Consider the following 15,658-nt stretch of genomic DNA (forward strand, 5'->3'; position numbering starts at 1 on the left):
ATTTCAAGAAAAACTGGATTATTGAAACCACGGTATTAATCTCCATTTGTCATAACCTTCATGAAAATAAAATTATATATAAGACATTCGTTCTTCCTAATATTCTTCACTGTGCATATGCAGAATATTTACTGCAATTTTTTTCTCATGGGATTGTTAAATCAATAATAATAAACGATTACAGAGTAGTTATATATAAGTTTTCCAAATAAGTGATATGGTACCATGTTTTAGAGAACCTCTCTCCGATAAAATCTCCCAGTGTGATACAAAACCACACAGATGACTTTCTCTTTCACATAAGAGTTTATAGCAACTATGGCCTCTATAGTTTCAAAAGCCATGAATGTCTTATTAACTACCTTTACCAAGAAAACAATCTGGGAACCAGTGATTTGTCTCCGCTCACCATTATCTCATCCTCTTACCTGTTATCAAGGCAGAATGATAATAGCCACAGGATACAGACGAAACGGGTTTTCCAACATCCACTTGACAAGGGACACAGACATAAACTTTATCAGCCAAGCCAATCTGACCTTCCGAATTATCACCCCAGACAAAGAGCTGCCCATCCTCTAAAATGAAGACACAGAATGTTAACGGATTTCAAAGCAAAACTACACTACTAAAAAGTTAACTTACCTATTTAAGAAGCATTTCATAAGCTCTGTGTACAACACCACTAAACATCGTTATGTCAGGGACATAAAGTGATATTTAACACAATGCAACAAAACAGTCTGATGTATGAGGGTATTCCCTAAGCTTTTCAAGAGTGACTCAGAACACTTAGTGATCGACTGATATTAGACCATAAATAGCACCAGTACAAGAGCAATCCTTCAAAACATTTCTTCAAAAAGAGGAAGACTGAGAGTGTAAGACAATTCAGTTGCCAGAGGTCAGCATGAAAACAAGGTGAATTGCAGGCATATTCTCGTTTCCAGTAGCACGTCACCACCTTCCTGTTCTTCCAAACCTGTTCTCTATTCTGACTTTGGTACTCATCTCCCTTATTCTTTCCTTATCTTTCAGTTCTCTTCACAGGTTATTATATTGCCCAGCTTCATTTTGTTTTACTTAAACTATCACAATAGCTGTTCCAGGTTTATTAAGACCAGCCTCTGGTGACACAAAGACCAATGGCAGCAATAAGAAGCAAAAACAGGTAGTGAACAACGTGAAAAATCTCAAGAGTTTTCTAGAAGAGATAAGGTCTTCTCTCTGCATATTTCTTATTGGTGGGAAATAAGCTGTGAATAAAACAACTACCACATATAAAGCTACTGGCTAGTGCTGCTTGGCACTAAAACCATTCAAAGTTCATTTACAAATCTTACAAGAATGTTTGCAATTGTCACAAAAAATACAAACCAAAGAAAAGCTGGCTAACATCTTTCTTGAGCATTCCTCTGCTCTGTTGCTTTCTGAAGTCATAGACTCAAAAATTTGTCCTACACGTGTACAGAAACAGTTGCTTTGTAACAAGTCTTGAGAAATGACAGGGTAATAAAGGACTATGGCTGAATATATTATAGCTGTGTAGACTTCATCAAGTCATGATCATGTAATTTCGCATTGGAGAAGTAAGTCATAGGTGAGGCCACTCTCAGAATTAGTAATGACACTATTGTGTAGCCTGTACCAGCAGACCAAAATAACCATAGTGAAAAGTAGAATTAGAGAATCTTCATTTCTGTTAGATTCATGTTTTGCAGCTGGCTTCCCCGGAAATTAATTGGAGTTTTTCCCATTTGAGAGTATTCATTCTGTCCTTCCTTTGTACAGATTCTGTAAGTAGTACAGAATGAGACCAGTTGCAGGCCATTGCCCATGGAAAAGTTCCATTCTCACAAAAATTTTAACAAGTTATTCAGCAGTCACCTTTCACCACATTGTGCTGAAATAGGCAATTGTTTATAAAAAAAATAATCTTAGGTTTACTGGGGAAAGAAGACAGGGGCACAGAAAATATACACATATATGCAGACAGAGAGAGGGAATAAATGTTTCCCTGAAACACCAGGCTCGAACACACATAAATAGATTTTATTAGCTGTTGCTCTTACCAGTTACTGCTGCTGAAGTGTATGATCCAGCTGCTAGCTGTTTGATCTTGTGCTCGTTGGTAAAAAAACTAATTAAATGAAATGTGGTCCTTTCCTCGGTGTCACCTAATCCCAACTGACCTTCACTGTTACCTCCAGCAGCATACACATTTCCTTTTTCTGCATATAGAAAAGCACATGTAATACACAGAATGAGGATATTCTCAGCAGTGGCAAGAAGTCGGAGAAATTGCAGAAAGTAATTTAATTTTCTATGGAAAAACATTACAGAGAAGTCGGGGTCTACTGCCCTGAAATATTCTAGAGTTGAAGCCAGATGTTCTTGTTGTAATTAGCGGGGAGGTTTTCCTGCACACATTTAGATCGGAATAGTCTAGAGGCCTTACATGTCTGTGAACTGAATGTGTTCCCAATCATTTTGGAGGCTGATCTGAAAAACAAATATAACCTGAAGTTCTGCAAGAGTCTTCATAAAATTACTACCTGTGGCAGTAACAGTTGGAAGCAACTCCTTCCCTAAAGAATTTACAGTTTAATTAAGATAAAACAGGGGAAAAATGGAGAATGATGTCACAGGCAAGAAAATTAAAGTCATATTAGTACATAAATTCAAGAGATACATGACTTGATAGTTTTGAACAGTAGGAATGAAATACATTTTTACTTACATTTTTATTAGAAATCTTTTACTCATTTTAATATTTAAATCACTTTCATTAATTAGCTTTTATTTTGTTTTAGAATCTTAAAATTGAAGTTAAAGCTGATGATTGATATCTTTAACTTAAAAGAACTCCAAAATTTATATTTTTAATTTTAGTATGTTTAGTATTTAAAGCGCTTATCTACGATGAAAAAGACAAGGCTCATTAATAACACAAATCCCGACACAAATGTGATAAGCAACTGGCGTACAATTTACAAATGGTCCATGCTATATAAAAGGTCACAAATTATTTAGCCAGAGTGTATGCTAAAAGTGACTAATATTTACGCTGTGCAGTCTTGCATACTCAACTGTTATTAAAATGTTCTGTTTTATTCTAATAGGCCTATTTACAGTGCTCACGGTTTCCACATGTGTAAACTCCCTAATAAACAAGCAATCCTCTTTATCACATTACTGCAAGCTACAGCATTGCTACCACAAAGATGGCTATTCCATTACACAACTTTTAGAACCGTGACAATAATTTGCATCAATTCTCTATATACTCTATCCCTAAAAATGTATTTATTTTCAATTTAAATTTAAAGTTTATTTATTTATATCTTAGTAAAGTAACTTATCAGTGAAACAGCAGACTACTTCGTCTAACTAAAATGCAACAAACTTTGAAGACTTCAAAACATAATGTTCTAGTATCTTTACTCAAATATATAACTTCATGCTAATAAAGATACATTCCTTGTCAAAGGTAAATTTGAGCACTGATATATAAAAACACTAACATACTTATAAAGGTAATAAACGTAATATTGGTAATTGTTAGCCATACCTCTGTAGGCAACAAATTTTTTCATCTCTGTGCTATTAGCGAACTCCTATAACACATTACTTTCTAAATGCATTGCATAGAATAATCCAAGCATTCAAAGAACTGGATATCAAAAAACAAGTTTTAACAGCCAGTTTTGCTTTTTCTTCTTCTTTCCTGAACACTCACAGGGTTACCAATGTAATTTGGCATTAAAACAACAGAAAAAAATCTACCTTCAATATGTACATAGTATGTTACATACCTGTGTAAACTAAAGTGTGGTTTCTTCCACAAACAGCAAGTTTTGTTTTTTCTGGTTTTAAAGCTATGAATTAAAGGCAAAGAAGAGGATAAAGTTACAAACAGTCTGATAGTTGGTTCAATAACAAAATGTTCTATGCTCCAGAGAAAGCTATGATTTTTTTCTTATTTTTACCTAAAGAACGACTACAATGTTAGTTGACCATTTGATCTTAGCACATGACTTATTAATTGGGATTATCCCAGAAGAAAACAGACATAGCTTAAAAACTTATAGCTGTTATACTCAGGATAACTTGATGATGACTACTTTATCCAAATGCCACATTCCACAAAATTTACCATTTACAGGATACGCCTCAAAGAATACATCAACTTGCAGTACAAAATGCATGCTTAGAGCTTTCTTCATTTTTCATTAATAATATTGTTCTTAATTCACTCCTTCACTTCTCCCACTATTTTAAATCTTTAAAATCATACCTTTTTTTTTTTTTTTGGCCTGTCAACCATACCTTCCCTCACTATGCACAGCTACTTTCTTGCTAGACTTTTGCTTTGTACTGACCTTTTGTTAATCACTAAACTCACAACTGGTAAGGGCAGTCTTACCTGGACTATTGCCTAAAATAACATATTTTGCATATTCCATCCTAACTCAATTTCAGCTCAATTACCAGCCACCCATGCATATCTTCTATGCAGTCAGGTCACACCAATTTACCTTATACAATACTCATGATGCTCTTAAAACAACATTATTTTTACATAATGTATTTTTTTCCACTGCACTGGTCCATGAGAAAGGCAACAACCATCATCCCTTTCACAAAAACCTTTTCAGTCCTTCCAAATCAACCTTCATCAGCATCATAACATTAAAATTAAACTCCCTGCTTCCTACTGAATAAATCTACCGACTTAAGCAAGAACTCTCTCTGGTGTATCATATAGACACAAAAAAAATTTGTCCAAACCATTTATACCAGTTTAGAATCACAGTATTTCCAATATTAGTTTCTTCCTAAAATTTAATTTGCTGCTTTATATCCCACCACTGTCTCCTACATCAGCCTGATAAGCTCAGCAGAAGCCCGTACTCCCTAACCTCCCACTTATGCTAATCAATCACATCCAATGAGCCGTGCAATATTGACAGCATTGCTGGCAGTTTTTCATAACCAATCACATTAGTCTCCAGTTAAACTCCAGAATTATTTTGTCAGAAAGTGAGCAGCCACAACTACTTGGCCCTGAGCAGAAACTGAAATGTGTTTTTGCAACATTTGCCCAGAGCCAACTGATGCCTGAAAGCTAGTGAGAAAAGCTCCAGGTCTTCCTCCTGCTGCCTACTGCCAAGAGAGGAAAGATAACCCCTTTGTGACATTTTTTCAGTGGAAACCAGGTCTCTTTTGAATTGCTGTCATCCCTCTGCTTTTTGTTGGTTTGTTTTATTCTCCATTGCAATCTGACAATAAAACAGAACTTGACACCCAATCCATTCAAGCCAAGGTAAGAATCAATCTCTCACATTGCTGACAGAAGATGTGAACCTGAGAGTAGTTGCATTCTCTCTCTAAAGTGAAATAAAGAGATGAGCAGAGAAAGAATAGTAGAATAAACTAAATTAGGAAGAAAACAGCTTGAACAAACACAGTAATTTGTTTTCAAGCAATAAACTAACAGATCGATCTGCTCACAGAAAGGATGAGGATAAACATTTAAATGTGAAAAGGAATGTGTTAATGGGATAGATCTGATTTGACATAAGTAAGGGGATAGGGAAGAAAGTATTAGTTTTGCTTGACAAGATAGAACTGGCTAGGAAAGATTCAGAAGGAAAAAGAATGCAAAGAAAACATATTTTACAGCATATGAAGCAATATGGACATTCATTTTACTGTTTTTCTACACTTCATACAAATATATTTCCATTTATGCCTCCTCAGGCACATCTTACACTGCTAAAAAGATGAAAAAAGATTGGATTCTATGTATCTGAAGTTATTTTCAGACACAAAAGGACCCAGAATCTGGAACTGAAGGAAAAGTAGCCAGGCTTCCTTTTAAACTATCTTTATGAGCTTGTGCAGTAATATGCTACACATGATGAGTAAAGAAATCAGAGTCTGTTACTCTGGAACTGCATCCTATAAAGCACTTTTTCACAAGGGTATCCTTTCAAAAGGACAAAAGAAAAATTAAACAAACCTTTAACACATGTTGGTTTGCTGACAGTATTCTTTGATCCTAGTCCTAATTGGCCCCAGTTGTTGCTGCCGAACATGTAAAGTTTACCATTCCCTGAAAGAAGAGGCACAGTTAGAATCCGTATGAGTGTTTGAGTATCTCACGCAAGATGAGATGGTCATTCACACACTGTATTATTTAATACATCCTTTATAATGGAAGATCCAAAATTAGGCACTTCCATACCGAAGTGTAAGCAATAATTAATATCCTTGTGATTTCTCAACATAAGAGTAGTAATTGCATTGTGTACGCGTCCAGTAAGAAAACCCCTGCCAGAAGGAAGGACAAAAAGGCAGAACAGACATTCTCTCCTGTAACTACAGCACAGATAATGCACTCATCATAAAATAAAAAGGTGTATTCTTGGACAGACCCTGGAAGTGCAGGAAGCACAGTCTCTACAGGGCTTCTTGTAAAATAACAGTACATTTCACTGAGCACACACACCTTTTACTTCAGAGACAGGGATGAATAATGCAGCTATATAACCAATGCAAACACAAAATTCCAATATTCAGATTATTTTATTGTCAATTGGCTAGGAATGGTGGTTGTTTTTGTGTGTGTTGTTTTTTTTGTTTTTGTTTTACTGCTAAATCTCTTAAAATGATTTACAGATTTGCACTTCTATAGAACATAGCTTATGATATATTTTCAAACATGTTCACAAGTTGTATGGGTTTTCCTTTGGACATATCAGGCCTACTACAAGAGCCTTTTTGCTTCTCTGCATCTTCCATCATGGATCAACCCAGTACTCTGCGTATAAAGAAGAAATGCATAAAAAAACATGCAGTCAGGGAATTTTGTGTGCCTAAATGAAAACATTAGATTAGAAATCTTCAAGAGGTATAATGCTAAAATTTTATTTCAGAGGCTGTTATGACATATCAATGAATTTGCAGGTTTGACCATTACGAACAGTGAACTGAACCATTAATCTCATTTATTTTTTTAAACTATTACCTCTTGTAAAGCTGTAAAGTTCACATCCAAAGACAAAACCCCTCCTTCAGTGTAAATCTTTGCAAAACAATAGAAGCTGATTTGTCAAAAACAACCCAACACCACAAACACAAAAACCAAAAATCCCTTTTACAACTGTTAAAACAAGATTGTTTGCTTTTGCTCCAGCTCTGCAGGTCTCTGTAAGTTAGATTCCATCACGGAGCCGTCATGTAGATAAACTCCTGGTCACCAGAGCCATCAATTATCACATGAGCACAACACATTTCCACACAGCAATGCCAAAATATTATGGCTGTTTGTACTTCAGTAGCACAGGTTCCTCATGAAGGTTCTGAATGCGATTTACAGAGACTTTGCTATATGATTTGGAGATGTTTAAAATACAAGAACACTGTTATAAAAATACATTTATTTTCTTAAATACAACCACACATTTAAAATAAAATAAAAAGTACCCAAAATGAAACATAACTAGTAACTAGAGTCTCAATCCAATCGTCAGATTTGACAATTTATGGAACATTGGGCTGTGTGTCAATATTAAGTCTTTCCAATAGGTCGAAAGGGAAAAACTTCTGAGGTCAAGACAACGCTTACCAAATTTCACGAATAGCATTTATATCACCATCCCAACTTAGGTAATGAAACCATGCCAAAACACATGCAGAGGTGTGTCACTGAGGGCAAAACACACCCTGACAGAGAAAAATTTATTAGCAAATGGCATCCTACTTTGTGTCCTTACTTTATGCTTTTCAAATGCCTGTGACGATGGTAGTACTCGTGGGAATATGATGCCAAGTTGCCATAATTCAGTTTAATCACATTCTTTTTTATCTATTCAGAATTCCAGCAGGTCATGCTTTTAATCCTATAATCTGCTTTTTCTTATATCAATATGTAAGTTCTCAGACACTGCGTTACAAAATCAAGAAGCTTAACAGATGAGAAGACTTTTTTTTATACATATATTCTTTACCAGCTGAGTGACAGCCTCTTATAATTTCAGGCTTCCAAGATTTAGTGTAATAGAAAAGAAGAAAACTGAGACGTGGGTAATTCAGACAGTGAATAAAAACTAAGGCACTACAGAGGAGCCTTATCAAATGCCTGTAATGAAGCAACATTTCTGGGTCCCTACACCAGACCAGGTTTTAGAACAGGCATAATATGGTCAGGAGACACTACAGGATTTTGTATGCAAAATGCCCAATTTTCATAACTGTTTACAAAGTAATCTCTAGTCATCACCACAGATCCACTAACGTGAGAACTACTTTCATGTCAGGCAAACAGCCAAGGATCATTTCAAAACATTGAGAACACCGATTGCTTGTGTCTTTTTTTTGCGTCCGTTTTGGTGTAAATACACACAACCCATGGCCATCTGCCATAGGGCATAGCAGGCAGACTGGTCCTCAACAGTAAGATTACGATTCTGGGCAAAAGAAAGGATACAATAGGGTATTAAGAAAGGGACTACTTGGAGTGTTTTGCTAATGGAAACATACACCAAACACCAGTCTCCACCCTCCTTCTGATGCAAAACTGGGCTACTTCTCCAAAGTATTTATGCATTGGCACATCACTGATGTTACACCAACTCCGAGCTATTAACAAAAGCAACAAGGTGCTTACATCTTTTGAAACAGCAAATTTTGTAAGAGACTTCAGGATGAGGATACTAACCAGGAAATTTCCCATATGGGGATGGCTACCACCACTGTGATTCCTCAGAACCCCACTTGTGTGCAACCCCGGTTCATGAAGCCTGGCAAGAGGCATTATTCAGCAGCTGGGGAGTACAAGCTGAAATACTCCACATGCTTCATAATATCAACAGGCATCCGTCCATCCCTATCACCTGTGTTTTAGGCATTTTACCCCTTGCTTTCTACATGGTATTAGTGTGGGATAAAGATAAAATGGGAAGAGTACACACAGACATTCAACATTACGAGATTCAATTGAGAAGCTATATTGAGTATTTTGGACAGATTCATACGCCAGGCATCACGATTTTTTTTTTGTATTTATTTGTGCTGTTTTGTGAATAAACTTTTAACACATTGTTTGAAATTTGTACACAATTCGAATACATCTCATGAAAATGGGAATGACATCCATTTTCTTAGGCAAGTCACAATATTCTCAAAAGTTTTATTGAGCAGTAAGAACAGTCATGCTTAGGCTATTTAGCGTCATACAAAAAACAGCACAGTATGTTGCTTGCTCCTAAACGTATCAAAAAACTAACACACATAGTAATCTTCCTCATTTTCCCCTTACAGCAGAGTGCAAAAGACACAGGAGTCACATTCTGATGGCCTACCAACAGGCAGAAAGAATAGATGGAGTATTAAGTCCAAAGACCTGGAGGGATTCCAATGTCTCTTTTGTGTAAACTGTTGAATATTTAATGCCTTAGGTAACTTGAAATTATATGCATACTATCTTGTTGTGCTTCTGCGTGAACCTCCTGGAACTCCTGTTTTTCCTTTTCATACTTCTTTCTTTACCCTCTTGCACCCGGGGCTTCAATTCTCTCCAGAGCTCTGAGTCCAGAAGATACATTTTCTGCCATCACCATTTCCCCCTTGTGAACTGGATCGGTCTCTTCGATAGAATGTAGGCGATCTGCCTAGGATACTCTAATTAAGGCCAATAAACAATAAGACAGCTGTTAACTTTAAGAGGTTTGTAGAAAATAAAATTATTAATAGAAAGGTACTGGGAATAGATCCTTAAAATATGATTAATGCCACTTACTTCATACCAGCTCCCAAGAGGATGAATATATTCCTTTACAAAGACTACAGTTACAAAAGATGCAGGGAGTGAACTGTCAGTAAACTGTTCTTGGGACAAAAAATATAGGAATGGGGCAAGAAATTTTGTTAAACATATTACAAGGGATGCTGGAAGAAAACTGCTCAGACCACTGCTTAAAAAATCTGCTTGAACATCTTAGTCAAAATTGTGCTTAAGGCAGAAAGAGAATGAGGAAAGAAATATAAAAATTCGATCCCAAATTCCAAAAGCAGAGGAAGAAGTGTTTCCCTGCCTAGCTCAACAAGCCAACTCAACGTCAGCAAGAAACTATCACTGATTCGTTAGATTCCGACATACAGCCATGGTATGTAAATGCAATTTATTTTGGACTCAAAATCCTAACCTAGAAAGCCAAAGAGCAGTTTTTTTATATTCACTTTACACTTTTCTCCCCAGAAGTCATATGGGAATACTGACGTTGGAGTAGATGAAAGAAGTATTTGAAATGTTCTGAATATTTTGTCTGAATGCTGAATATTACTTCCTGTACATTTTCTTCATTTGCATTTAGTCAACATTCAGTGCTAGATGTCGCTGTCTTTCCTGCCCAAAACCAGCTGTAAGGAATGTTTTGAGTCAGTGTGCATGACAGTTTTGATCGTTGAGACATTTAAAAATAAATCTGATGCATTTCTATCAGATTTGAATCTACCTCAAATTCCCACTGTCCCCTAAATAGATAGTTCCCCCTACTCTTCCAGGGGGTGGAAAATAAAGGAGTGTGAAATGCTGTGACCTGTAAAGACTGAAAGTAATAAGAAGCATGCAATACACACCTGCTTGAGATACCTTCCCTTCCTCAGCGATGTTTGTCTTGTCTTTCTTCCAAGTCAGGTTCAGATGGATTTCAAGGAACTCCTGCTTTTCCACATGGTCTGTGTCCTTCTCAGCAAACTCATTACCACCATGCCCTTCTGTGGCTCTTTTATTCCAGGTGTTATTGCAGTTCAATGTCATTCACCAAGGGCTTTAATTCCACCGTATCATCCAACTCCATCTAATGGCAGAAACGTGTGGTGCACACGTGCATGCACAGGTGTGAAGAAAAAAATGAGGGACAAAGATTTTCTCTTTTCCTTTTTTGCCATTTGCATGACTCCTGCAGTTTCACTCCCTTTGTTCAGTGTTGGTCACTATTTCACCCTCACTTTTGCTTCTACTTTATCATGTCCCCAAAAAACTTTTGGTATCAAAGATTTATTTATTTATTTTTAATTCATGTTTCTACAGTTCCCCCTCTACAAAAGCTTTGAGAAAAAGATGATCTTATTTAGAAGTATCCCACATGACTTATCCACACACTGCAGCAAAGGCCAGCGAGGGAGACCGTTTTCAAAATATGCAGTATATATTAAAATATCAGGGAGAAGGAGAAAGAGATGTACAGAAATGGTGCTACATGCATCCCTGTCTAAGTTGACTTCTTCAAAAGCTTTATTCAAGTGGCCACTATTACAGGGACATGGGAATTAGTGGATTGTTGCTGATTAGTGTAACAGCGCTGGCATAAGCACATGCTGAAGGAGTTAAAGGAGGCAATTTAAATTGACCACTCTGAAACTGAGAATAATACTAGTGTTATTTCAAACTGGATGTGGGCATATGAAGGGATACACTAAAAAAAAAATAAAAAAAAAATCAAGAGGAAAATTTCACAGTGCCCTAGGTTATGTTCTGATTAATTTTATGCAACAGGCATTTTAATAGTGTGGGTTCAATCCAAAAAAAAGTGTGAAGTTTTGTTCAAAACATAATCTATTCATGCATAATTCATCTTCTATGAAGTTAGGCTTGAAAAATTCATCGTATAATTTCACTTCAAATTGTTCTGCAGTCCATGAAATCTATATTCTTCTTTTATCATGTTTGGAACTGTTCATTCTAAAAAATCCAGCATTTCCAAATTTGCTTGGGGATATAGCGGGAAAAAAAAAAACTCAAGAAATTATTTAATGAGCAATGACAAAGATACAACACTGGGTCCTAATGAGGAATAAATGCACTTCAATAAAAAACATCCTGAAAATATGCATAGGAATTTCATGATAAAAAAGTACGGTTATCTATCTGAAGTTGGTTGTCAACATAATTAACACACGTTTTCATCACAAAAGAGTAGTCTCTTCCACATAAGAAATTGAATGAACTCTCCGATGAGTATTGCTTCCAGCATTTCAAATAAATGAAAAGGAACATCAATAACGACGGTTCAGTGTATTGCTTCCGAGCTTCTCTGAATGCTTTTGCAATTTATTTCTGATTTTAGTAGGATTTGCTAAAGTTCTTTGAGTTGTTCTTTCAAGGGTTGTTTTCAGTTTACAGTTACCTAATAATTCAGAACTTCCTTTCAGAGATACAATTTTGTCTATCGTTTCAGGCAAGTGAACTTGTCAACTGAGTTCAACAGATACTATTTACTTTCACAACACAAACCTATATACTTAAGATTGTCTACTGGACACCATCAGATTTACAAGAAACATTTAAGCTGAACAAGGTCACACTTATTTTAAATCCAACACGATACATTAGGTTATTACACATTCATTCATGTTCTTGGGCATGTCTTGTGAAAACCTTCATTGACTCCTGTTAACTTCAAAGGCATCCAACAGCCCCAGTGTGAAGAGTTCCCTCTCCTCTCCACACTTCAAATATTACCTCAGAATTGAAATAAGAATCCAAGCTGTCCAAATGTATAACCTTTTATCATACACTCCGCTTCCGATACTGACCTGTAACAACAGCAGTATGCTCATCTCCACATGATATATGTACAGGCTTGTCATTTTTGAACCAGAATTTGCTAGGAACATTTTCTGCAAAGCTGCTTTTTCCAAACGTGAAAACAGCACCTGATTCTAAAACAGAAAAAAAAAAAAAGTCAATTTTAGTGAATATAATTTTTTCCTAAGACATTTTAAAATAGCCATTTCCTATTAATCCATTTGCACATTTTAGATACCTATCTTTTTCCTTAAAAGTAAAAAAAAGCATCTGAAGTATTTTTTCCATTCTGTTTCATCAAGACTATTTGATTTTCAGGCTCACATTTTAGTCGGCCTGATACTTGTAGCCTCCCTGAATTTCCTAGAAGAACAGATACTGCTGATGATACATTGTATTCTGAAGACACAGAAACTTACTTGAAAGTACAATGTACTTTATCACTACCCCCTAAGAAAAATTACTGGATGCATAAAGCAAAAAGGACTCTGACAAACTGTCCCCAAAAAATACACTCAAAAGCTCATCCTGAAAGCAGGTCGAGACGAAGAATTCTCACTTACGGTCATACTTGAATTCAAACAGGTTTTCCAAATTGGATTAGAGAGAGAGACATACACACTGTAAAGAGGTGACAGGCTCCAAACTGACCACTCCTCCTCACCCATCTGAAAAGATACATGTGCTCTCAAAATGACCCCCTAAAAATAAAATCCTCAGCCTTCAAAACACGGGATGCAACAACTGTCCTTGTTCGTAAGACTGCAATATAAAAAAGCCCAAAGAAAAGCACCCCACAATGAAACCCAGACGGCTCTTCCTCCCTTATAACCAGTTTTCTCAATTCTTCCCACTTCTAACAGCGCCAGCCCCGTTGCTTTAAAACGCCCCACGTTAACTATTCATCCACCCTTCGCTCAAGCATTTTGTCAAGCACTTGGCTCGGCACGGAAAATACTCGCTCTACGGGGAATAAATGAACTTACAAGTTAAACCATTTGCCAAAACGCCATGCAGTGTGCGGCAAAGCAAAATCAGGCCTCTTATTTAAAGATGTCAAACCTCGTGCTTTACTGGGGGGAGAAGAATATTATTTGCTTTTTTTTTTTTTTTTTAACGTATAGGCTATGGTAACACACAGAGGAACACTATGCTGCTTCTGTAGAAGTATATATGATTCAATAATACCTTTCACTGAAAATATACACACTGCTTTCACTGAAAATATACACACTGAAACGCTCCGTTGGCATTGATGGTTTGCACCCCAGCTCCAAAACCCACGGCTCTCTCTTGCCCTGTAAACCTGATACTCCTTTTGGAGTGAAAGTTAACGATATTAGTAGCGAGATGCAATTTCACGCACCACACGCATCACCCATTTACAGATTTGCATTTACTGCTCCTTCATTTTTATTATTTTTTTAACTTTTTAACTAATAGGCACATATATAAGCATATATATTCCCGGAGAGCAGGAGGAGGAGCCCTCCCCAGCACGGCAGCGGGCCGAAGGGAAGCGGCTGTGTGTCCGTGTGTCCGCCTGTCCGCCTGTCCGCCCGCCCGCCCCCGCCAGCACTCACCGGGCACCGTCAGCTCGGGCTCCCCGGCGGGCTCGGCCATGGCGGCGGCGGGCGGGCGGCGCTCGGCCCCGCGCCCCATGCGGGCGGAAGTAAACAGCGGGGCCTGCCACGGGCAACGGGACCGGCACCGCCCCGCACCGCCCCGCACCGCCCCGCACAGCCCCCGGGGCGCCCCCTGATGGCTGGCGGGGGAGCGCAGGCTGCCCGGGGCCGTGCCCAGGCGGCTTGTGGAGGTCCCCAAGGAGGAGCCCCCACAGCTCTCTGGGCAGCCTGTGCCAGGGCTCCTCACCCGCTGGGGGCTCCCAACATCTTTTGTGTGGGGCCTTGGGCTCCCAAACCTGCCCCCTCATAACCCCACTTGCTTCGCTGAGTCTCCTGAGCTGCCATCCCTCAGCCACATACGCAGAATATAATTCAGAATCTTTATTTTGCCACCCCTAGGGCACTCCTGTCCTAAGGGTGCCTGTTTCTCTTTGATGGCTTGTGAGGCTTCACCAAGCTGTCCCTCTGAAGTCTTCTGACTGTGTATTCAAGCAGACATTTCATCTTCCATTCAGCCAGTGATACCCAGATAACAACAGCTGTCCTGCAGACTCTTCTCCCCTTGCACTGTCTCTGAGTTTTTTGGGGAAAAGGTCTGCCCATTCCTTGACTGTAGTATTCATGTTTTGTAGGGAGCAACTGCAGTGTCCTTCCTCTCAGGCACCTACCCAGCCCCTCTCCAGGGCACAAGTGAAACATTTCTTGGCTGTAGTGCCCACCACATGGCACAAAGGACCGTAGTTGTAATCTAAAGCAGACAGCAAAGGCATTGGGTTGGGATTTCCATATTCCAGGCCCTGGCATTTAAAGTGCAACCATAAGAGCGCATGGGTTGAGACACGCTGGTGTAGAGAAGATAATGTAGTGTCAATCTGTATTGATAGAGAGAAAAGTAGCTTAGGAAAAGGAGTTATATTGATATTGTCACCCAATATTAATATCAGCCTAGCTGGTCTATTAAGCTATATGTCTTATATGAGTTTTTCAAGCCTGCACCTTGTGAATACCACTGGAATTACAATTGCTGTAATTGGATTGAATGTGTTGCTTTCTCTTTTTTTTTTCCTTTCCTTTCCTTAATGCTTCAAATCATCAGCTAAAATGGTCTTAAACCAAAGATGGAGTTTAAAGCAATGATGTTCCCCCTGCACACCCTAACACCCTAATGACTAACAATATTCCTCAAATTATTCAGCATTGAAGGTTTTTTATGGCAAAGTCCCTCAGATGCCTTTTTATTGGTGTTAGTTAGTGAGCAAGATGATAACACATTCAGCTCATGAATATTGCTTTTATTTTCACATTTGAGGAGCAATGAGGAAATCTGTCCCTTTCACTCCATGATATTATTAATATAACTTTGCCCTATTGTTGTACTTTGTTGAGGGAATGCATTAATTTTAAGGTCTGAAAGACAACCCCTTTGTGAAGGTAAACC

At 37.9% G+C, this 15,658-nt stretch overlaps 1 protein-coding gene across 1 annotated transcript in view; it reads right to left on the reverse strand.

Annotated features, from left to right (window-relative positions):
• RPGR (retinitis pigmentosa GTPase regulator) overlaps positions 1-14,257 on the reverse strand; it is a gene marked incomplete at its 5' end in the record, with an annotated part of 46,216 nt that extends 31,959 nt beyond the window's left edge. Inside the window, 6 exons of the mRNA XM_082751879.1 lie at positions 429-578; positions 2,073-2,231; positions 3,816-3,878; positions 6,026-6,118; positions 12,604-12,729; positions 14,179-14,257. Coding sequence (XP_082608005.1) covers positions 429-578; positions 2,073-2,231; positions 3,816-3,878; positions 6,026-6,118; positions 12,604-12,729; positions 14,179-14,257 — 670 coding nt within the window. The remainder of the gene's footprint in view (positions 1-428; positions 579-2,072; positions 2,232-3,815; positions 3,879-6,025; positions 6,119-12,603; positions 12,730-14,178) is intronic.
• Positions 14,258-15,658: the final 1,401 nt, after the last annotated feature.

The sequence above is a fragment of the Aythya marila genome (assembly GCF_965140915.1).
Source record: "Aythya marila genome assembly, chromosome: 1".
NCBI lineage: Eukaryota > Metazoa > Chordata > Aves > Anseriformes > Anatidae > Aythya > Aythya marila.